Consider the following 25,713-nt stretch of genomic DNA (forward strand, 5'->3'; position numbering starts at 1 on the left):
GCTTAAGTTCTGCAAATTGCAGGTGCTGGAGAGTAGGCACCTGCGAGGTAATCTGATTGAGGGGTTTAAGGCCTTGAATGGGCTGAGCACGCTGAATTCTGATGGGATTCTTTCGCCTGCTCAGATTACGAACCTGAGGGGGCATAAATTCAAACTGAGGAAAGACAGATGTAGAATAGATGTGCCGAAATTTGCCTTTAGCCAGCGGGTGGTTAATTGCTGGAACAAACTTCCATCTGTCGTTGTGGAAGTTGATAGCCTAAATAAATTCAAGGAGGAACTGGACAAACTTTTAGAGGGAATGGTGTGTGTGATTGTTTTTTTTTTTTTTTTTTTTTGGCTGATGCTACATATGATCATACGCTTGCTTTCTTGCATCACATGCCTCCATTACTACTATTACTACATCTCCAGTCTATAGGGAGTCCCCCCGAATCCAAGGATGCTCAGATAATTATGGCTAAAGGTTTGCTGACCTCTTTTGCAGCTCCTTTTGATTTAATTGGATAGATCCAATCAGCTGCAGATGTTTTTTTTTTCCAGTTTGGCTTCAATAATTTGTCTTCTACTTTACTATCAGTTATCACAAAATCATTCGACTCCTGTCTGAATTTGATACACCGTTGGCATCCCGATCCCTATAAAATCCTCTTGAATTGTTTCATTTTGATGATGAGGGAGAAATCTTTTATAGATTTCCCTCTCGGTCTCAAACTCGAACAAAGTTTATAATTAAATATCACTGGTTTTTTCCTTATGAATACCACAAAAGAACATTACTGTACAACTGCTAGATTAGGTCGTTATCTGTTAATCATTTTTCCAAAAACTGAAAGCATTTATTTAAAAATAAGTGATCTCCAATTGAATGAATAGTATTATAAGTTTTTACATCACTTACAGTTAATACTTTAATGAATGAATGCTTCAATTCCATAGCTGTATCATTTAAGAATAATCGGGGTCCCAAAGAAGGCCCTTGCAGTACCTCTCATTCACATTTTACAGAAGTAGAAAACGGATTGTTTAATTTAATAAAAGATATGCTTTCACTCTGGAACTTTGTAGTCACTTTAGGGCTGAACTTTGTATTCCATGGTAATTTAGCTAGTAAAATATTTGAAAGGGTTGATCTTCCTCTTATAAAACCGCGATGGTCATCATAAAGTAAGTTAAATGAGGAAAACTAGATGGCTGTTGAAAAACGTCTTTCTCCATTACGCAATGGTTCTCAAACGTTCTGAGCTGATGGCACAATAAAATTTTACTCTATGATTCGCGGCACCCATTTAAACAGAACTACAATTCCTTAGAATGGTGATTCAATTCCCCATTTCTTCCTGCGTAGATCACGTCAGTAAATCACGAAATCATTCAGTATTCCATGACTGACTTGCCGTTTTCTGGAAAAATTTCTAACATCATTGACGGGATTCAACCCCAAGTCTTTTTCCACGCAGTGTGGGGGACGGTCGGTGATTACTGGGGAGGGATTCTCTCTGATTATTATTAAAATAAGTTTATACATTTGTTGACTCCATAAAACACAATAAATTTTTAGAAAGTCTGCAGTCAGTAATGGCCTTAGCCAGACTACAATACAGATCACAAGATAATTCTTTGACTCTGCTTTATTTTATTTCTTAAAAATAGGAACTAAAAATCATTACGCTATCTCGGCCACCATAGCCGAATACTAGGGCCCCAAGATCTATGAGTATGTGTGTGTGTGTGTGGTTTAAGTGACCGTGGTTCTAGTCCCCCCCCCCCCGTGTCTACTAAATTTGGTGATATGATTCCTTTTTTAATGGGTCATAGAAGATTTCTCAGTTGGAGAGAAAACCAACTTGACTTAAGAGGAAAGACTCTTGAGTTAGAGTTTCGTGTTTATTTTTTACTTTCTTCTGTTTTTATTATTATTTCTGCACGTTAACTTTTTCTGATATCTAGCGATCATAAAAAGGAGGGACATAAATCTATGCTGTCAAGAAGAAATGCTCTTTAGAAACCAATTTGACACCACAATGAAGCCTTAATCGGTTTGCTGACTGTACGGATTCCATTACTTCACTTTCGTTTATAATAATAACCTTGTTTATAAGTTTCTGGTTATCGCTGAAAGTCCGAATTATTCCCTCTTCCGAAAATTTATGGTGAAAACATGAGCAGGTTCCACCATAAACCCACCAGAAATAGAATTATACAAGAGTAAGTCGAATAAATTCTGTTTTTGATGGATTCCAATATTAATGTTTATGAACAGAGTTCGATTGTAGATACCCAATTAAGCTGAAATGATTGAAGGATATAAAAGTGAAGGCTAGAGTGAGTTAGCTGTGATCAATTCAAATGTGCAACTATTTCTGTTGCGTTGACAGAAGTGTTGTTGATGCTGGAAATATGCCTACTGGTTCTTTCGTTTGAGTCTACATTTGGAACGAGTATCCAAAGATCAGTAAGGGCCTCTGGATATTAGTCTTCGCAAGGAATTAGATATCCTGTTCCTGCTGTGTTTAAAATATCTCGATGTGTCTTAATTCGGAGTTTTTAAATATTTAATTTTACATATTTTAATAAGGCTGTGGATGATCTTATGAATAATTTCAGTTTTGGGTTTGCTTTCTTATAAATGATTTCAGACTGTATTTATATAAGTAAGCAACCAATGCTAATGTAGTTCTGTATGCCGTCTTGCCCTAGCATATATTTAACCACGCGGATTCGATCGGGTTTGGCATAAAGGTCTTTGATGCCATTCTGTAATGTATCGTCCGATTTTGTGATGATAGATGGCTCTCCATCCACAAATTTTGAAATTAAAGTACATCCTATTTATTATTTTCTTCTTCTCTTCTGGATTTCTCAGTCCAAACCTCGTTATTAACACGGAGTCTAACATTTCTGTTGAGTCTGTGTACAGTGTCAATATTTAAAGATAGAGTAACGTGAACATTCAAAAAATTTCCTGGTCATATTTGAAGTCGTTTAGCGCAGTTAATATGTTTCGTTCTGTAAATAAATCCTGTAGTGCGATACGCAGCAGTTTTCGCAAACAGGAAAGCGAAATTGTGAGCTTTTCATCCGGAAAACTTCGATGAAATCAAAGCACACAAAGACGGCAGACATTTTGAAAACCACTTTTGTTCTCAGGATGTCAACAGCAAATGTCCACAACGGCAAGCAGATTTTGATTTAGGTTGGTGGCACCGAGATTAAACCTTGCGTATTGTGTTCTCAGCTGAGAGAGTGAAGTAGAAATCTTTCTGAAAATCAGTCTACTTTCTTTTGTTAGAGAGAGAGAGGATGACAGGGTTTTTTTTGTCCTTTTTTTGCGGTGTACAGATGTAAAATCGAGAGCATAGTAAAAAGTTCTTTGTGTACATATTTATTAATGAAGAATATATTATTAATTAAAATCAGATGAAGACAACATAGCATAAATAAATTTACAAAATGGACGCACACTCTCCTCTTTCACGTCTCTGAAACCTGCTTAGGAGATATTCAGAGAACGGAACACACGGATTACCTGGTCATAACTAATTCTTCTCTCTCTCTCTCTCTCTCTCTCTCTCTCTCTCTCTCTCTCTCTCTCTCTCTCTCTCTTTCTCCTACCACCATCAGATGCGTGTGATGCCGTGTAATAACGATCTTCGATGGCGAGTGAAGGACGAAAGAAGGCCGTCGCTCGTGGCAACATCAGTGACCTTTCCAGGCATGCGAGATTTCAGAGGTGACGTCAACAAGGCGACAGCAAAGGTCGTGCAGTTTCTGCCGTGCGCCGATAATAAATGGAATCGTGAGTGTTTTCGAGAGCTCCGAGAGAGAGACAGAGAGAGAGAATCGCTGAATAGCGATTCTCTCTCTCTTCTCTCTCTCTCTCTCTCTCTCTCTTGATGTTCGACTCAGTTGTACACCAAAAGCAACTTCAAAACCTCGGGAAGTTTAAACAATCTTCTCACGCAGATAAAAAAGTCAGTCATCCAGTCATCCGCCATGATTAGAAGTACACTACAAATCAGTTGATTAAACAATAACTCAAAATCTAAGAGCATCAATTTGAGTCACACCAAACTACTTGTGATAAACAGGAGCGTGTCCAACTATTTAACCTCCATACAGGGTTCACCGTAATACGGTAATCAAACCATAGAGTTGCCATCTCTGCGTCTTGGAGGCAAGTTAACTACCACCCTCAACAAAAAATTTATTTTCATCTTGGTTCGACAAACAATCCCTCTCTCTCTCCTGATAAACATATCTTTCCCAAAATCACAAAAACTTCGAAAATACATTCTATCAACAAACAATATGGCCAGGTGTTCTTTCGTAGAACCAGTCTCTCTCATTATTTCGGCAGAATCTTAATTCACTACAGTGGAGCATTATTATTATTATTATTGCTCTTATATTATTTCTTCCTGATTGGGGGATTCCACTCCGTGACGGGTACTGCTACCAAGTACACAGGGTGGTTGTAATCTCTGGTGTTACTGTCGGTCGAGGAAATCTCTGACTATCCTACAGGTGTTCAGGATTGTGACTTTCTGGAGTTCCTTGTAGGTGTTCTCTGGGAGATCTATTGCTGCTAGACTGCAGAGTCTTTGGTACCATACCGGTTGTTAACACGATGATTGGGACGCTTGATACTTCTTCCATATGCCATTTCTCCTTGAACTCATGTCTCAGGTTCGTGTACTTCCTAATTTTTCCTCATGGGTTTTCTGGACATTGCTAGTGTTCTGCACCACTATGTCAATCAGGTAGGTAGCCTTTTCCATCTTGTCCACAAGGGTTATGTCCGGTCTGTTGTGCGGGATGGTCTTATCCGTTATTATGGCGCGGTCCCAGTACAACTTGTTGGTTCGGGTCTCTAGTACTGCCTGGGGTTCGTACTTGTAGTATGGTGCACTTTCTTTGGTCAACTGGTATTTCCTCGCTAGCTTCTGATGTATTATCCTGGCTACCTGGTCGTGTCTATGAGTGTACTCAGTCTGGGTGATCACCTTCCATGTTAGCACTGGGACTGCATAGGTGTTTATGGCTTTAACTGTGTTCCCTCCGTTCAGCTTTGCTTTCAACAGGCTTCTGAGTCGCTGATTGTGCTTTTTGGTAAGGCAGGCCTTAATTTCCTTGTGCTGAAACTGCTAAGCCTGCATCATCCCCAAGTATTTGTAGGCCTCTCCCTCTGCCATGGCTTCGATCTCTTTACCAGTATGCAGCTGGTAGTTTCGGTTGACTAATTTTCCCTGGTGCAATCCGTGGGTTTGCATTTGTCTAGAACAAATTCCATCCTAATATCATTGTTGAATTCTTCGGTGATCTGGAATAGTTGCTGAAGGTGCTTCTCGGTTCCTGCATAGAGCTTGATGTCATCCATATACATCAGGTGGGTGAGGGTGTGCAGGTTCTTCCTTCCTTCTTTGAGGTTATATCCGTGCTTGCTACTGTTGAGTGTGGTGAATAGCGGGTTAAGTGCTAGACAGAACCACAATGGGCTCAGGTCATCTCCCTGAAAGATTCTTCTCCTGATGGGGATTGGCTTGGTTGTGATGTTTTCGACCTTAATGGTGATACTCCATCTCGCCATCGTTTCTCCTAGGAAGTGTGTCACTATCGGATTCACTTTGTAGATGTTCAGCTCCTCTATTAACACCAGCTATGAGGCACGGAGTCGAAGGCCTTGCGGTAATCGTTGTGTACATGTTGCGGCACTTCTTGTAGGCTTGCTCCATAACAGCGGCATCTATGGTTAATTGCTCCTTGCATCCTTTGCATCCTTTCTGTTGTTCGGCCATTATGTTCTGGCTGTCCAAGTGGTCTAATATCTTCCTGGTTATACAGCTGGTCAGGATCTTGTACATTGTTGGGAGGCAGGTGATTGGCCTATATTTTGCCGGGTTTCTTGTATCTTCATCTTTTGGCTTCAGAAATGTGATTCCTTGAGTGAGAAACTTCGAGATTGTCTCTGGGTGCCTTATCATTCAGGTGAACTGCTCTGCCGAGTGCTTATGTGTGCAAGTGAGCTTCTTGTACCAGTAGTTATGGACGTTATCTATTCCTGGAGTTCGCCAGTTGTGAGAGTTTCTTGATCGCGTGTTTTACTTCTTCCCGAATTTCCCACCCTCTCATTTCTTGTACGTCCTTGGTTTTCTTGCGTTCTAGTTCTATCCAGGGGGTTCGGTTGCTATATCTTACTTTCCTGCTCCATATGTTTCCCCAGAACTCCTCAATCGTCTTCTGCTCTGTTGGTCCGTTCCCTTCTTTCCCGAGACTCCTATAGAAGCCTCTTTGGTCCTCATCGAAGATTCGGTTGTTTATTTTTCTGTGGAAGTTCTCTTTGTATCGGCGTAGTCTCTTGCTGAGTGCAAGGAGGTTCTGCTTCAATGTGTCCAAGTACTCTCCTTATTATTATTATTATTAGTTTAATACCCCAGGAAACTGTGGGCTACTCCGACACGGCAATGTGCCAGGAAGGTGTGACATTTACATACTAAGTGCGAGGAATCGCAGGTACAATGTACAAGAGTACATGCGTACTCGACCTGACATATTTACAGAGATGAACTTACAAGAGATCGAAATAAAAACAAAATTTGTAATAAACAGCAAGATAGATACTTGTTTATTACAAATAAGTCCAGGTGCAGGTCATAGATTCAATAGCTGGTAACAGTTCTTAAGCATTTCCTTTATGTAGAGCTTGTTCTCATAGAACTTATCAAGGTAGATGCCTAATTCATTTTAGATCTGAAGGCCGGAAACATGCCCCTTATTATCAGTTCATTACCCCAGGAAACTGTGGGTCACTCCGGGAGGCAATGTGCCAGGAGCGTGTTAAATTTACATACTAAGGTGCGAGGAATCACATGTGCGAGAATGGCTTAAGGGAATCAATGTTTGTAAGCGTAAGCCGCAGAGGGAGGCAGGAGCCGGGGTGCTTCCTCCTTGCCTTCTTTGGGCCAGAGATTAATGAAGATATAGATGGAGCATCAATTCGACCTGTCATAAGCCATACTAGCGTGAGTGCATTTCTTTTCGTGATGATAAGTCTCCGGAGAGGGGTGCCTAGATTAGCTTGGAAGATGGATCTGGAGATAGGAAAATGGTGGCCCACCACCCTATTCATCCATTTGAGTAATCAATATTCCAGACTGAGGCATTTTTTAGGTGGGAGGCAGTGAAGCAGATGACAAAATTTATAACAGAATTAGCAACCCTCACACACCAAACTGAGGCAGCATGGATCACTGTGGAGAGAAACAGGCATTCGTTCAACAAATTAAGACTTGGACCTTTGATATCCTCACTTGAACTCTAATAACCTTCCAGAGCTCAACGTACTAAGTCCTCGTCTTATTTGCCAAATTATGTAAAGTCTCATTTCAGGATCACCACAATTTGCATAAGTGGTGTTTCTATAAATCCAGTTTACTAAGTTCGAGAATCAGGTCGTGTCCACTGAACAGGAAATATCCAGTAAGCCCAAGTTGTAGCCATGGTCGATAATTTACAATGGCTACAAGAAGAAGAATGAAAGTACAATGAGAAGCTCTGATCCTTTAAATACTTCTTCGGGGATTAAATCTCTGTGCCATCTATTTTTCCATAGCTTCAATAACTCATTATTAAAGCGTTTCCTCTCAGATTTTAATTTGGTGTAATCACAGATGATCCCCACCTGACCCAAAATCTCCATGAATATGTTCCATTTAGTATTACTGAGCAAACTGCACGGACCACAAGTAAGTCTGCAGGAAACGCTTCCCAGCAAGCCGTTGAAGTACTTCAGCTGAGGTAGTTCAGCCCACCCAAATCATGCCCAGAAGAGCAAATCACTGGGAAAACTATAAATGCATTTTTATAATAGAATTAGTAACCCTCACACACCAAACTTATGCGACATGGATCACAATGGGGACAAACAGGCATTCGTTCAACGTATTAAGACTTGGACCTTTGATATCCTCACTTGAACTCTAATAACCTTCCAGAGCTCAACGTATTAAGTCTTCGTCTTATTTACCAAATATTAAATATGTTTCCCGAAATACAATCTCTCCTCTCCAATCGCAATCCGAGGTACTTTACCTGTCTCGCATGCTTCAAAGAAACATTTCCATAGCTCAAACCGAAGCGTAGTAAACTGAGCCTGCACTTCAATAACAATACCTCGCTTAATTCCAGAAAAAGGTGTACTCAATTTATGAAACTCGACATAGTCATTAATGATAACCACAATTACTAAACCACTGATCTGAGCTACAACATGCGTTCCGTTGATATCACATTCCAGGAACTCGTTGATACAGTACTCCACATGGCCGGACCCTGAAGTGATCTCGTAGACAGTCCCGTTTACTCCTAGGACATTTTCTGTAAATATGGGTCTAATAACTTTCCGTTTTGAGAAGTAATCCCTCAAAACTTGACCTAAATCATCAGAATAAGCAGCACCCAGTCAGAGCCGTGCGGAGGTTAATATCTCAGAGCATCCAGTACCCCCTTAAAGTCAATTAAAGTAGTAAAATAAATAATGATAATTAAATAAATAAAATAACAAAATAAAAACATCCAAAGTCCACTGGTTAAGTGCAAGACTAGTGGATGCTACGATCCCGTACCTAGGGAGCCCAAACCCAGGCACCTGCAAAATCCTGCCTCGAGCGAAGGGCAAGAGTTCAGGAAAAGAAATCCCGCAGTAATGAAAGTCCTTGGGTGCCAGCAAAAAAAAAAAAATAATAAAATAATAAAAATAACAATAAAAATAAATAAATAATTAAGAAATAAAAACAGCCAAAGTCCACTGGTTAAGTGCAAGGCTAACTTTCCCAAGATGAAAACTACCCTGAAAGGAAAAAGATTTCAGAATGTTGAGGACATAAAGAAAAAGTTAACCGCCGAACTGAACATCATCTCTTTGGACGCCTTCGCTGACAATTTTCAGAAAGGGTGGAACTTTTAATGAGGTGACGATTAATTTGAATCAAAATAAAATCATTTTTGAGCTCCTCCACTTTGTATTCTTTTTATTGTACCAGTCCGGGAACTTTATTGCCACACATCGCATAAAATTTCTAAGTATACACAAGGACATGAAACTATACCTTTCTGTAAATACAAGTATATATTTAAGGACAGTCAGGATAACCCCTAATAAAGATATGTGATCTCGTGTAGAAAGAAAGCTGAGTTTCATCGAAGAAGAGAATAGGAGCTGTAGACTCCTTTTTTTTTTTTTTTTTTTTTTTGCGAGAAATGAGGTTTTAGAAGAATTTAAACGAAGTTTTCTTCCTTCTCCCCATTGAAGAATTACCCAGAAATCAGCATTTAAGGAAATGGTGGAAGATATGCGAGAATTCGGGGGCTTAGAGGGGAACACGTATCCTGTGTGTTATCAGACACTCAGCCTAAAACACTGATGCATCCAATATCTCTCTATTACAGAAGATTTAAGAGAAGTCCGGTTGGCCTGACTCCCTAAAATCCACTCATGCACACCTTCTCGATGGTAAGCCCTGTTATGTCACTTAGGTGGCAACGAACGTGTAGAGTGGTTCTCTTCAAGACGCCTGGTCAGCGTGATTTGTTGTTTGGCTTTTTTTTTTTAGGAGTATTAGCAACTAAGGCCATATTGCTCCGGGATATGCGGTGGTCGTTCCTTGACCTTTCCGCATCCCCCGTATTTGGTGGTGACGGGCTCGAACCCTGGTCTAATCAAGAAGCGTGTGCTACGCACTGCTGCCCCTTCCCACCTGGCTACGGAGGCGCCTGGTCAGCGTGAAGAGGAAAAGACCAAACCTGCAGCATATGACAGCATGACAAAACAAATGGCCCTCAGTCCCCAGAGGCTTTCACTTACGGCAGCGAGAGGATTAGAGTGGAGGCAGAGAGTGCTAAGAATCTCTGGGTACGACCAGGCTGCCTGCACGGAAACTGAACTTGGCCTGTTATAACGTAAAATCACTCATCGGTGAAGACAGGATATTAGAGATGGAAAAGGAATTAGAAAATGTGAATTGGAATATCATCGGTTTGGCTGAAACAAGAAGAAGAAATGAATCACTTATAAGTTTATCAAGTGGAAATCTGCTGTACACCAATGGAAACAGTGAAAGGAGTGAAGGTGGAGTTGGGTTTCTGGTCCATAAAGATCTTAAAAACAACATTTTGGAATTCAAAAGTACATCACAAAGGGCGTCAAGACTAATACTCAAGATTTCTAAGAGGTACAAGCTAAAGATTATAATGATTTATGCACCAACATCGAGCCATAATGATGAAGAGGTTGAAGAAATGTACACTGAAATTGAGAGTCTTGTAGATGAGCAGAAAACCCACTACACAATTATTATGGGGGACTTCAATGCTAAGGTTGGAAAAAGGCAAAACAGCGCAGAAAGAGGAACTATAGGAAATTTTGGAATTGGTGAAAGAAATGAAAGAGGTGAAAGACTTGTGGAATTTGCAGAATCTCAAGGAATGTCAGTAATGAACACTTTTTTCAAGAAAAGGGTGAACAGAAAGTGGACATGGAAGAGTCCAAATGGATTAACTACTAATGAAATCGACTTCATCCTCACTAACAGAAGATATATTGTGAATGATGTTACCGTCCTGAATAAGGTAAATGTTGGAAGTGATCACAGAATGGTAAGATGTACACTTGATATAGATGTAGGAAAGGAAAAAACTGACTCGAGTAAATAATACAAAGGTCTTTGAGATAACAGAAGAGGAGAAAAAGAAGTATGTACTGGAACTTAAGAACAAGTTTGAGCTTCTGCAGACTGCTCAGGACCAAGATATCGACGAGGAATATTACAACTTTCTGGAAGTGATAAAGCCCAAGAAACCTATAGGGAAAAAGAAATCCGAAGAGGAAAAAATTAGTCAAGAAACACTTGTTATGATGAACCGAAGGCGAAAAATGAAGAGCAAGATAAACACTGACAAGGAAAAAATTGAGTATACTGAGTAATGCAAAGCCATTAGAAAGAGACTCAGAGAGGACATAAGAAGATTTAACACAAGAAAAGTAGAACAAGCATTAAGGGAAAACAAAGGATTTAAATCAGCAGCCATGAGCAGTGATACAGAAAGACAAATGATACTGAAACTGAAGAATAGCGATGGTGTACTTATAAACAGCAGAGAAGGCATAATTCAAATAACAGAAGACTACTATAGAGAATTATACAAGGAAAAGGGGAATGATGCCAGCAGTGGGGAAGATGGATTGCAAAGTAGCAACACATACGACATACCCAATGTTCTTCCTGATGAGGTAGAACATGCACTGAAGAAAATGAAGAATCAGAAAGCCCCGGGGGAAGATGAAGTTACTGTAGAGTTGTTAAAATTGGGAGGAAGAGACATAACACAAAAACTGGCAAGGCTCTTCACAAAGTGCATTAGAAAAGGTGTGACGCCTAAGCAGTGGAATAATGCAATCATCGTTTTGCTGCATAAGAAAGGAGATAAATCAGAAATTGGAAATTATAGACCAATTAGCTTGTTATCCCACATCTACAAATTACTAACAGATTAGAAAGAATACTTGATGAGAATCAACCGAAAGAGCAAGCTGGCTTTAGGACAGGATTCTCAGCTATGGATCACCTTCACGTAATATCACAGCTAATGGAGAAAGCAAATGAATATAAAACACCATTATGCCTGGCATTTGTGGATTATGAAAAGGCATTTGACTCCATACGTCATAAGGCAATGTTTCGGGCACTGGAAAGACAAGGCATAGATACCCCAAAAATTATGATTTTGAAGAAAATATATGAGAACGCTATTAGTCCTTTATTAGACTACACAAAGACAGTAGGAAATTTAAAATCGAGAAAGGAGTTCGACAAGGAGACACAATATCTCCGAAGCTGTTTACTGCTGCCCTTGAGGAAGCTTTCAGAAGATTAGACTGGTTGCAGAAAGGAGTCAATGTGAATGGGGAGTACCTAAACCATTTACGATTTGCAGATGACATTGTGGTCATAAGCTACGATCCCAAAGAATTAGAGGAAAATCTTAATCAGTTATGCACGGTTAGTAAGGATTTTGGACTAAAGATGAATATGGCTAAAACAAAAGTAATGATGAACAAGTATTCTTATCGAAACTAAAATAGTCTTGGGCAGGACACATAGCTCGAAGACATGATGACAGATGGACTAAGAAAATAACAGAATGGTACCCAAGAGGAGCTAGAAGAAAACCTGGAAGACAACGGCGGAAATGGATAGATGAAATTCATGAGTTTGTGGGTAGTAAATTGATGGCCTGTGCTCAAAACAGAAGGAACTGGAAAGTTGCTGGAGAGGCCTTCATCCTGCAGTGGATTTTAAATGGCTGATGATGATTGGAGAATTCGAGGAGACTGTTTGCGTAGGACAAGATTTCCAGGTAATTCTTCAATGGGGAGGAAGATGTTCCCTTCATCAGCTGACATTACAATGGAACATTAAATGATGCCGTGAGTGATCATGTATTACAGAGTGAAGCACGTGCACGAGGTTGGTGATCGTTATGGAGGCAGTTGTCTCTCAATGCAATCAACACTGTAAATTATTTGCCTGCACATTTGTTGTGACGTAATTGCCCCGCCCTCTTCTCCCAGTGGCTCGAATGAATATCACTAGGAGGAAAACTTTTTTAATGTATAGAAAGATAATTTATTTATCCCTATTTTATGTTACACTTTTGGGGGGGAGATAACAGAAAAAAGGGAGGGAGAACGCATAAACCAATGGTTTTAATGTAAATAACATTAAAAATATACAGTTCTGAAATTTACAGGTATTGTTCAACAGAAAAGACAAATGAATTTTGATATCAAATAAACCATCGATACTTGTAGTATCATTGTGAACATTTTTACAATTAAATGAGGAGAGAAAAGAAAAGAAAGTTGAGATAAAAGTTTTCAAACTCTTTGGCAACTGCTTCCTTTAATATTTGTACGTAATTTCTATATTGGTAATGATTTCCTCTGTTTTTAAAATCCAAGAGTTGAGTGGAAGGTAATTTGAATCAGATATCCCTGGCGATGTGTTCAATTAGAAGTTTCTTCGATCGGTTTAGTGAAATGACATTTTTGATTTTTGCCGGAAGTTTTTTCCAGTTTTTAACGCCTCTGCATTTTATATTTTTTTGACCTATGGCTTTTCTGAAAAGCGGAATCTTCAGGTTGGCTTCCTTTCTTAGATTGAACGATATTTCTTCTTCTTCTATGGTTATGAAAAAGGATCTGAAGAGAGAGGGGAAAGTCAGGTGTCTTCAAAGCATTGTAAAGACCGCCTCGGCTTTCTGCAACAGCAAGTAGATGCTTAGGAGTCCCACTTCCTTGTATCTTGAACTAACCGATTCGTTTCAGGGAAGACCTAAAATTGAACGAACGCATCGATTGAAAATGGAGTTGATTCTCGCAAACTTTTCTTGGCAGGTGGTCCGTTACCTTACGTTCCGTAATCCTCTATTCTATCACTCGGTGTATTATGAATCGCTGTGATTACTTTCATCTGAGGCTTCTGTGCACTAGAAGAGTTATTGCTGACATCACCCTTCTAGCCAAAGTTCTCACTGGACTTATGAAGCATCTGATATCCTTAGTAAAATCAACGTTCCTTGTGGACAAGTCAGGAACCTTACACTGTTTCGCCTTGAATCTGCCACCACGGACTTTATGAAGTTCAGTCCACTAAACAGAATCAGCAAATAACTCTGTCATTGACTTCTCTGACAACTCCCAACCAATGATGAACTCCATCCATAAGTTTGCCTCTTCTCTTAAACTGCAAAGTGACTAGCTCTTATCTAATTATTGTAGTTTATTATTTTTATATTCTCTATCTAATTGATTATTATTTGTTTTACCGGTAACTTAACTTTGTACCTCTTTTGTACATGATTTTAATGTTTGAATCTCCATCAATGTTTATCTTCCTGTTGGATTTCATATTTTTGTTATCAGTTGTGTTCATTATTCTGCTCTCAGATACACTCTCAATGGTTACCTGTTGTGTATCTTGTTATTAATAGAATAAAAATAAAATGCTAGTCTGAGAAGGGAAGGAGACACCCAGGCAGAGGCCCTGGCGAGCATTCCCGCTAGTGACGAAGTTTTCTTTCATTTGTTTTACTCAACTTAGCTTATCATCTAGCCCGATTCCAAGAAACGGTTTCATTCACCCTTTAAGGTCCTTTTTCTTTGTTTGTTATGTCGAAATCAATATTTAGTGGTTTGTTTTTCTTTCTAAACACCATATATTTTGTTTTTTCTGGATTCAGTATAAGCTGATTCTTTTGAAGCCAACTATACATCACAGAGAGCAAGGCAGAGATTTTCAGTTGAAGCTGATTAGGGTCTTTATCTGTGATCAGGACGGAAATATCATCGGCATACGCTATACTAGGTGGGAAGATGGAAGAAGAGAGAGAGAGAGAGATTCATTGATGTAAAAAACAAATAGGATAGGTCCGAGAAGTGAGCCTTCAGATACTCCCCTGGAGAAATAACAGATGTCGGAGTATCACTGATTTGTTCTTACGACAAACGGCAGATCAGTAAGGTAGTAACCTTCAAAGAGAAGGTTAATTTTCTTCTCCAATTCGATAAAACAGTGTTTATTTTAAACGAAACTTCGTAAACTGTAAGCAACAAAATCTCTTTCCATTTTTTTGGGCACAGGATCAGCACTTCCAAATCAGTGGCACGCTTACAAATATGATTTCGTACCGTGACGCAAATTGTGGTTCATGCGATCATCGAGGGAAACATTGTGATGATAATGTATAACGAAATAAAAATGTCTTATTGAAAACAACAGTGTATTCCTGATAATTTTACCAAGCAGTGTATTCTGATTCATGAGAGAGCTAATTTGGCTGCGTCATGAGGAGAGGATTGGAAGGGTTTAAAAGTAATAAGAGGAGGGGAAAAAGATAACGAACTTGAACCGAGTTTCTATCTTACACGACAATTCGTTTTCTGTCTGTCATTGAGAATTAGCGGCTTGCTTCGTCTCTGCCACCCTGATTAGCTGGCTGAAGGATGTGCGGAGATCATAGTTGAGAGAAGCAGTAGACGCGTCATCACACTGCAGTGTCGTTACGGTGACACTCGATACTCTTCGAGTTACTTGACCACCCCGTAATGAGGATTTGCAGGTAATGCCAGACTCCCATCTACTTACGGCATCTGTCTCCGGGAATTAAGAAAGGACCGTCATCTGTAGCAGCCCGAGATAGCGCGGCAGTGTCACGTGATGGCCTTGGCACTATTTACGGCACGTACCTGAGATGCGGTGTGAGGCGGCACCCTGGAACAGTCGTATCAAATCCATAAATGATGCTGCACGCATTGTAGGCGCGAGAAATATCAGCAAAATGATGCAGTTATTAAGTTTCTGAAATAAAGCACGATAATGAGGTAATAAACATAACCGAGCAATTTCATTTTGGTTATTCTGTTTGCAGGATGAAAAACCAACGGAAATTGCTCGGATGAAATCTACGTCAACCGCCCAGCCAGCTTAAGACTGGCGAAAAGGCGATTAGAATAATAGAAAGTTTGTATCAAATATTTTTCAATAAAATCATTATTAAAACACTATACTTTTATAATCGGTGCAATCAATTATTTCTAAAATACTGAGGATAAGTGCATCCACTTATCCTCAGTATTTGTCGGCCCATTTGATTTCACATATTGAACGTGTTATTATTTTGAGCTCGCTCCTTTCTTATTAATACACTTCGGATCACCTTGTCTTAAGAATTTTGATTAAAAGTATCTAGATGTGTCGAAATAGAGGGTAGGTCAAAGTGGCCTCGCACTTTGGTGCCTTTTATATTATGTTTACGTACAAAAATGCGTTGTACCTAGCACAAATCAAAGTTTCCGTGGTAGTAACAATTACAATATTCCTTGCAACTGTAATGCGGCTGACATCTCAAAGACAAACCCCTTGCCACGTGCTGTGACGTAGCTATCAGTCTCTCCAGTGATCGACAGTAACACCACGACTCCTATCTTCAAATCATTCACATCGCTTGACAAAGGGAACGTGTGCTTCTGGGAACCCCACAAAAAGGAGTCGATTGTTATGAAGTTCAATGACTGACCTCGGAACTGGACCTACTAGGAAAGTGGAAATCCAAACAGCCTCGAGCATCCTGGAAGTGACAGCTGATAAGAAAATTTTTGTCGGCCACACTGGCTGCGGGATCATCTTGAATAATTTGGAATCGCAATTCCATAACATGTCTCAATACAGGGGGACCGTTGATTTTTCTTGCTGCGTTAAAGAACGGTACAGACATCTTTCTGCAACTTACAGAACACATTAATTTCGAAATGCCTAGGACGTGTCCCAAATCCATGTTGGGTTGCTCACTTCCTCACATTTTCATCTTGCCCGTGATGTAGAATGTGCACTCATCACTAAATAGAAAACATTTCAGCAGAATTTCTTCATCTTCTGCCAGCTTAATAAACATGTCCATACGAAATATCTGAAGCAATATTTTCTTTTCCCGTACGCCAGGTTTCGTGCTGGTCCAATACGTTGGTTTTTGTGGACTGTAGACGCCACTCCTAAACGGTTTCCTCACTTACGGTAGGACTTGTTGGTCTTCTTACCACGAAGAGATCATCCGGTGGTTACAAAAGTCAGTGATGGAAATCGTAGGTCGAACATCTGTTCGATGGAGTTTTGCTAAACCTCGTAAGAAATATCTTCTTAACGTCTACTATTTCAACAGTCAATAACAGAAGTATGAAAACCCCATCTTTATTTTTACCATTTTCAGCACGTGTCAACTGTAGTGAACACATTTACAGTTTTAAAATTGCAGCTGCTTTTGACTTGACCTCTGTTTTGATTGTATAGAACTTCTGAGACATCAGACCCAAAAAGCATTGTGCGTTATTTAAATAAACATCACATTTCAAATAGGAAAACCTCAGTGCTTCAGAAGTGGTTGCATGACTTCTATTCTCAAAAAAAAAAAAAAAAAAAAAGTCGCTCTGATGATACAAATGCCACGCACACAGTAAATTAACTGTTCATTCTAGGTAAGTAATAGAATATTAGATTTCTCAACAGGCACTGCACATTAAAATCGATTTTACAATCATTGCAAAGGTATGTACTTGTACTAAAAATCTTGTACCACGTTAATCAGATACATAAACCCAAGGAAAATTGCAATATAAATGAGCACTTTTGAGTAATAGTTGTTCAATAATTGTTCAGTTATTACATTTATTCGTAATAAGATCTCGAATGCAGCCAGCCAAATAAAGTACAAGTCACCACTTTCTTAGGTACACCTACCCTTTTCATGAAATGGATCGCTCCTTCGGTAATAATAAAGTCACGTATTCGTATCATGCGATATACAGAAGTGCCAGCGTGAGAATGGACAAAAACCAAAGGTTTAGATGACTTTGAAACGTTGAATGTGACATGGTAATTAACACTAGACGTGCTGATAAGAGTAAAAAATATCTCTGAACTGCAACTTTGCTGATGTATGCACGTACGATTGTGTCTCGGGCATATTGAGAAACAGATTGGCCGTATTGAGAAACAGTTCGTTGATGCGAGGGGTGGTCAACTAATGGTGGCCTTTCCGTTACCTTTCACAAGCCTTGTCAAGATGCATAGGGTAACAGAAAGGTTACACTCAGTCAAATAACAACCCGATACAACAGTGGTAACCAAAGAGACACGTCATAACGATCAATTCGTCATACCTTGTTACGGAATGCAATATCGCAACCCACGATCGAACAAGCTTCCACTCCTGTCAGCAAAAAAATAAGAAACTTAAAGGATTCAGGAACACCAACATGCACAGTGAAGGATTAGAAAAACGTTGCCTAGTCGAACGAATCATGGTTCTTGAAGTTTCATTTTGATGGGAAGACATAGAATACGACTAAACTATCATGAGTCCAAGTCCAAGACTCATGATAGTTTAGTCGCATACAGATACATATACAGTAAGTGTCCTCGTGTCAACAATGCACACTGGTGGTGGCGGCGGCGGTGTAAGGGAGTGGAGAATGCTTTTGTACATTCAGCCCTTTGATAGCAGTGAGCAACTGAATGTCGCACGTTTTCTGGAAATTGTTTAAGACCGGGGCATCACTTCACGTCTGTAGTAATATCCATCTGCGAGGCTCTTTCAACAGGATAATACGGTGTATGTAAGTTCAGAATTGTACAGAACTCACGTCGAGTCTCAAGTCCCAGGAACGTGAGACTGAATTTGTTATAGCTTACTACAATGGTCTTCACCGCCACTGTAGTAAGTCATAAATGCAGATGAGATCTCAACCAAACCGTACACCTGGAGTATAAAGTGGAACAGGCTCTTCCAACAAAGATCCACAGCTTTCCAATTTGCAACTGTGAGAAGCAATTGAGTCAACATAGACCATGCTGGTCTATGTTAACTCTAGACTGACTTTCGACCCCTCGTTGAGTCCACGCTACGATGAATCCAGACTATTTTGAGGGCAAATGGGGGATATACCCGTTATACAGCCATTGAAAACGGTTTATTTGTTTAGATAACTATACTGAACTGATACTGCTGCTATTATATGTTCCCCTCTCATAAAACTTCTTAAAAGCACTTATGCATAAGCGAGGCTGTACAATTTTCTTCAGATTGGCAGAGACATGCAACCATCTCTGAGACGGCGCTCTCAATAAACCAGTTTCAAAAGATAGCGTGCGCACTTCCGTTTAATGATTTTATTGCGTATGTGATGTCTTTGGGAAGTTCTTTAACATCAAAAAATATTTCGCTGCTTAAAATGTGAAACACAGAGAGCGTTTGAATCTGCTAACTCTTGAGAAGAAGAAGAAAAACTTTATAACAGAGAAAGAAATCAATATCTCTCTCATTTTCTTTCTTTTTAGGAGGAATAAAAGCGTGTGCCGTTGATTTTGTGTCATTAAATCAATCTGCATCGCCACCGGCTTCAAGACGGATCACATCAGCGCGGGGATGGCGCCAACAGGGACAGCTTACTACAATGACGGTAAGGCTCTTTTTTAATTTTTTAAGTGTAGGCGTAGCACGCAATCCAATGCCAACAAAATAGGCCTATAACCAAGCAATTATTCCTGTAATGAAGGACCTGCAAGAAAGTAGTGTGCAGTGTCGTTGAAACAAATTCCAACCGGGATGCATTCAAATTCGGACCAAAATTCCACAATTGAAATGCCTTCTTCCTATACTGGTGTGCAAAATTTAAAAGGACCAGTCAGGTTTTCACTTGTAGCTTCTCATAGGATTGGCCCGGATATGGGAAAAGCATACCAAAGGAACCTCGTGAGGTACAGAAAGGATGAAGGAAACAACACCGACATAACAACGGAAACAAAATGGTACAGAGGAATTTTATTCAAAAATGGCAACATAGCACTGCCTGCCATGATACAGATGCATCACTTCCAAAGATGGAACAAAGGGAAGAGGTGGTCCTCAGTATGAGATATGGCCACGCCTAATGTCGATGCACTGCCTGTCCATACTTAGAACAATGTTGTTGATAATTTCTTGCGGTAACATCGTCCATTCCTCTGTCAGCGCCATCATATTCTGCTCGTGAACATATTCTGGTGGGTGTGAACGTGTGTAAGCGTCTCCCCAGAGTGTCCCATATGTATTCAATGGGATTTAGATCGCGGGAACGGGCAGGCTAATCCATACGAACAATGTCCTCACTTTCCAAAAGCATGTCAACAGCTGCAATGCGATATGGTGTGGCGTTATCATCCATAAACACGAACTCGGGGCCAATGGCACCTCGGAACAGACGCACATGGGGAAGGATTACCTCAGTACAGTAGCGTGCACCAATTACAGTATCGCCTTCCAGTATCTGGAGTTGTGTACGTAAATCCAAGATAACGCCTCCCCAGACGAGAACACCTCTACCGCCATATCGATCCTTTTCAGTGATGTTTGCGGGGTGATACCGTGTGCCAACCTCTCGCCAGATTAGCTGACGTCCAGAATCGCTACTGAGACTGAATCTACTCTCATCAGTAAAGAGTACCTTAAGTAAAGATTTTGTGGTTGTAACCTTTAGAAATAGTGTTGGTCCTTAAGTTTTGCGCACCGGTGTATAACTAGAATGTTTGTCTCGATCAATTTTATTTGTATTCGGGGAAAATATCAATTAATAATTTTAAATCTATTAACAAATGAAACCTGAATGCGTTTCTGATATCACGGGGACTGCCTTTCTGACCACTTTCCCAAACGTCCTATACTCCTTTGCAATATCATTTGCATCCAACCTTTTCTCTCTTAAATCCTGGCACTCGTTAAAAGGTTAAATAAAGTTACCATCACACAAGGCTATTTTAGGTTGAGGTTCGTAGCATAAAGTTCAGATGTCAGTACGATCCGAATTTAAAAAAAACTTTAAAGACCTGTAACTGATGCAGTGCATCAGTAAACTATGGCATCTATTTCACAGGTCATCCAGAAAGGGAATCATTAGCCTGTGTCATCAGAAAACAGCGACAAGACTCACGTCTGGAGGCCGTGAAGAAACCAAAAGAACTTAACTGTGTTGTGCACATCTGGTGGGAGGGGTCGTTTGTGGCTTAATAACGAGTAATCGACGCATAATACTTGCAATGAAGTAATCCTTCGTCAACAATGAGTTACTCTTCCAATCAAAACTAAGAACTGAGGGCTGCTACAGTTGTTGAGGTATCATGACCACAGGATGGCATCTGTTAGAAAGCTATTTATTCTCGCACATCATTAATTTTCCTTCACCTCGTTGTAACACAAGGAATGCATTGCAACACATAACCTTGATGCTGCCTAAATGTTTAGCACTGTCAACGACGGAAATCTTAAAGTTTCGAGAGACTGGACTCGTTCCAGATGTTCAATTGCTCGTTCCCAGAATTAATGTAATCGGAGATCCATTGTCAGCCGTCAGACGCAATTAGTCTCAGTTGGTGGGTCGAACACAAAGCCCGAATGCCCTTTCAGTCTCCTTCGTTCTTTGCATGTTGTCCTTTTTCCAGTTGCATAAATCTTTACAAGCATCATCTGGAGGTGATGTTTGCGGGGATTTATTAGGACACGCCACCCATCCACTATGAAAACAAACAGAGTTCGGAGCTTCAATGCTGCTACGAAAGGTGCTCCAAAATAACATCCAAACACCCCTTTCCCCACTTGGTATTCAAGCCGATTTCAAAGTCGAAACGTTCCTAATAAACGTCATTATATAACGGAAACGCTTTTGCTTACGCTACATTTTTAAGACATTAACAGCGCCAAAGGTTTCACACATACAGCAAGCGAGTCCTTTTGCCCTTCCTCTTCGTATATATTTCTTCACACTCTGCGCTTCTTTCACGCTTCTGTTACTTAAACTGGCATTAATAATTTAAAACAAGATGTTAAAATAAATAAAATAAACAATTTAGAATGCACGCACTCTTTTTTGTACCAATTCATCAATTCCATCAATTTTAATTTAATGGCTCATTTTGTAAATGAAATAAAGATTCGTTCTCGATCTACTAACACGAATCAGATGAATTGGATATATTCGTAAAATTTCAAAGAGGTGTGTATCAGCTTGGACAGAATGGAGAGCGCTTTGGATTTGATTTCTAAGTATTTTAAAAATATTAAAATTGACTAATCATCCCCACCCACCAAATCTGTTTGCTTTTTAGCTGAAATGGCTCCTAAATAACACTTTCTGCGTTAACTTTGGCAGTCAACCGTCAGGGGATGCTGTGCTCTGTCCTCCGACGATGACAATGCTTAACTTTTTTGACTAAAAGTTAACGCAAAGAAACGTATTTAGAAGCTGTTTCTAATATTGAGATTACCTCTGTTTGAAACGATCTCCCCTTTTTTAATTTAATTATTTTACAAAGAAATAATATTTGCAGGTGGCTTAAGATTGTAAGCAATTTGCAAAATTTATAAAAATCAATAGTGCAGCTACACTGCTCAACAAAATTAACAGAACACGTAGAAAACGTGGCGTAATTGGCGCAGATGAAGCGGGACAAATTGGGTACAGTTCTGTTCTCTGAGTCCCGTTTTAGCCTAAAAACAGATTCTTGGCGTTATTTCGTCTGGAGACAACAAGCAATGCGGTACCATCCCTCCAACATCAGAGAAAGGGGCACTTACGGTGCAGGCGGTGTTATCGTGTGGGGCGGATTAATGATCGACGGCCACACCCCTCTTCATGTTTTTGATATGGGTATCAAACGCGGAGGTATTGAGAATAGATCCTCGAACACTGTGCGCGACTTTTTTAGGGGGTGCGGTTGGCCCAGATTTTCTTTTCATGCACGACAACACCACTGCACATAGAACTCATGTGGTGGAAGCTTATAGACATTCTTATATCGAGCGTGGTTCACCGCTGTCAGGTCTGTTTAGTCATTGGTGGAGAATAACACTCCTTAGTGATGTCATGTGACCATATTTCCGAGCACTGAACAAGCCAAACTAAATGAAAAAAAAAAAAAAGATTATAACTTTTCTTTTTGAATTGTTCAATTCCTACTATCAATCAACTTTTCATCCATGTTTAGCATATGGTTTTACAGATCTGATTGAGTCCTCCGTCGTAGGACTGCCACGAATTGTAGATCTCGAAGACCATCACCCACAATGAAGAAACGTAGAATTGTTCAGAACACACAGCTCAGCTGCACTCATGGTTTCGGTGATAACTAGTAGACCAAGTTCCTCGCGGTAGCACAGTGGCTATAATAACCGTTCACCACATAATGGAAAAGACACGGTTCTAATTATTTATAGGTTTTTGCATAACGTAGCTGAGTTAGTCGGTCTCATGCGAGGGTTGCGTGGTTTTATCTCCCGGAAATTCCAGTTTTACGCTCATCTAATCGACAGAAGAACACACGCAATTACAGGCACAATATACTCACGCCTCGTAGCCTTAGTTGCTTTGGCCCTTAACACACACACGCACAGTTATGAACGCAATCTAGTTATCAGAATGACTGGCAACAAAAGCAAACTGATGACACGTGACAATTTTGACTCGGTAAAGATATTTGGAAAGAGATCCTGCACAATTTAAAAATAAATTATCAAACAAATATATGTACAGTACCCACTTGGCAAGGAAGGAACAAATATTCCCAAAACAGACGTGTGTGTATGTTTTTCGCTAGAGTGGGTTGTTTTTTTACTGCGCGTGCCAGGACATCGCAGTTTGAACGTGAACTACAAGCGTTATGTGTTTCTAGTAAAGAGCTCTCTCTCTCTCTCTCTCTCTCTCTCTCTCTCTCTCTCTCGCAAATTTAGTGTTTGCTGGTTTGAAAACATGACGAACAGAAAACGTACATGTGTGCGTCTGTCTCGATTTCATAAAATAAATAATCTTTATTGTGGTACACAAATCCCTTGGCGTTTATGGAACACCAGGACTGCAATGAAAGACTGTAAAATGACTGCGGATCCATGCCCGAAACAATCGTTTATGTGATCATAGAGGGTGTCCATAAAGTCCCTATCTATTTTTGTGAAATAATTTAATTTATTTATTTTTATTGCAGAAACCTCTGAGAATGAATGTAGAGGAGCGTGTGATATTGCGAATCCAGGGAATGAACTGCAATGAAATCAGAGAGAGGATTAGAAGAAGATTTTAAAAAGAAGGACCAACAGACAAAACAACACGCGAGTTGAACAAATTCCAAAAAACGGGATGTATAAATGATGAACCAAGATCTAGACGTCCACGAATCTCAGGGCATAAGGTGGTGGATGCGGTACGAGGAGTTATCATGGAGCAGCCACGCACGTCTGAACAGAGCCTGGCCGGCTAGACTTTTAGATCTAACCCCTTAGATTTCTTTGCATGGGGCTTTATTGAATCGGATGTCTATCAAACGAAGGTTACATGCAAAACTTACGTCAACGCATTGTAAGGGCCACAAAATAACTCCACAAATGCTCCAGGACGTGTTTAAAAATGCTGCAGGAAGGTTTGAGCTATGACGGGATATTGTTTATTCAGTAAATATTAACACTCTATCGTTTTATAATTGAATTCCACACATTGTCCAGTTATTTCACAAAAATTGATAGAAACTTTATGAGCACCCTAGATATCCGCAAATTTGCAAACGGAATTTCTTCATTCACATTTTTAGGTTTCAATACACGATTGAGCGTATTCTGCATCCCAAAACAGCTGGTAGGTGTTGTCTTCAGCAAGAAGAAAACCAAAAAGTGCAAAAAGCGCATTTGAGAATTGCAACATACCCAACATTGTAAGTTAGGCCCACTCGTCAGGATGGAACAGTTATATCGATAAAGTTTAAAAACAATCGGAACTATAGCTCATTTATTTACTTTTGATATACTGTATAAGGTTGACCAATCAATCCATGTCAGCAAATTGATTGTTATACAAACAAAACGGTGGATACACGCAATTGGTTCAATACTAAATGTTGACGACTTGAAGCAAAGAGAACACTTCCAGTGGAGCCGAAAAGTTTTGCAAGCCATTATGAAATCTAATAAACCATATTCTAGAGTTATTTGCCTATGACAATAGTCGGTTGTCATCTAAATTCGATTAAATTCTTTCGAGAATTTATTATTTTTTTTTGGAAAGAAGTGTAAAATAAAATTAAGGCTGCGGGGAAGGGAAAGGCTTCAAAATTTCATAACAGGGAGCCAAAGAAAACGCATATGCCCATGATCAGTTGCTTAATGGGAACATTCCTCGTTTCTTTAAGGTGGTCACTCAAACTTTCATCCGCATCAGATTGTCAAGATTTATAGAAAATTCAAAAGGTTAACAGAAATCCAACTCACTTTTCTGAAGAAGAAATCGTATTCCAGCATCAAGAAAATTTATATCATATTATAATTATATAGGTAGTTTTGCAGAATCAAAATTCAGGATTTTGATTCTGAAGAACATTTCAGATCGGCTTGAAGAAAATTTGTTTCTTCAAGTGGGATACTTCAAAGTAATAAAGCGAATTTGTTTAACTTAAGATATAAATTTAAGTAATTAATACTCGTAAACTTAAAAAAAATAATAAATTTTTATAGATCTTAAATATTCTTTCAGTGGCATGTAGCACTTCTTCAGCGAAAAAATTCCTGTAATATTGTCCTGATGACATACTCAGCCTCACCTACCAACAGTTGGTAGGTAAGGATGAGCCCATGTGAATGTGGTAAATAAGATACTCTCCTGACACATCACCGTCCCTGGGTGGTCTGAATTTCGTGAATAACTATAATAATTAAAAATAAAACGTTTGGGGCCTACCATAACAGCAGCAGCAGATTGCCTGCGCAGAATACAATTCTGCATTAGCAGAACACGAATTGTAAAGCTTAAACAGCATCAGACTAAAATAAAATAAAATACACCATTTCACCTCATTGCTGGCATACCCACTTTCACAATACCAGATGGCAGTTTGTTTTCACCATCAATTACTGACTGATTGATTTATTACCACCAATTAATTGTCCTCGTGGGTAGCACAGATGGAAGGATCACCGTCCTCGCTTCTCCCCACCCCGGGTGGAAAAGATCTGAGTTCGAATCCCGGGGGTGTTTTTCACAACGTCGCTGAGTTAGTCAGTCTCAGCGAGGGTAGCATGGTTTTCTCCCAGAAA

General features: G+C 39.7%; 1 protein-coding gene across 5 annotated transcripts in view; it reads left to right on the forward strand.

Annotated features, from left to right (window-relative positions):
* The window catches only part of sbm (L-type amino acid transporter sobremesa), a 195,680-nt gene that overhangs the window by 39,530 nt on the left and 130,437 nt on the right, over positions 1–25,713 (forward strand). For 3 of the 5 annotated variants that reach the window (XM_090377501.1, XM_090377498.1, XM_090377499.1), the window contains exon 2: positions 18,948–19,069. The exons of 1 other annotated variant lie outside the window; for it this stretch is intronic. In XM_090377501.1, coding sequence (XP_090233627.1) covers positions 19,036–19,069 — 34 coding nt within the window. In that variant the 5' untranslated portion in view covers positions 18,948–19,035. Of the gene's footprint in view, positions 1–18,947; positions 19,070–25,713 lie in introns of those variants that run through there. One more of the 5 variants, XM_090377502.1, reaches the window with a different exon arrangement.

Source organism: Mastigoproctus giganteus, chromosome 7 (genome assembly GCF_048544385.1).
Source record: "Mastigoproctus giganteus isolate SK-2022 chromosome 7, ASM4854438v1, whole genome shotgun sequence".
In the NCBI taxonomy this organism is placed as follows: Eukaryota; Metazoa; Arthropoda; class Arachnida; order Uropygi; family Thelyphonidae; genus Mastigoproctus; species Mastigoproctus giganteus.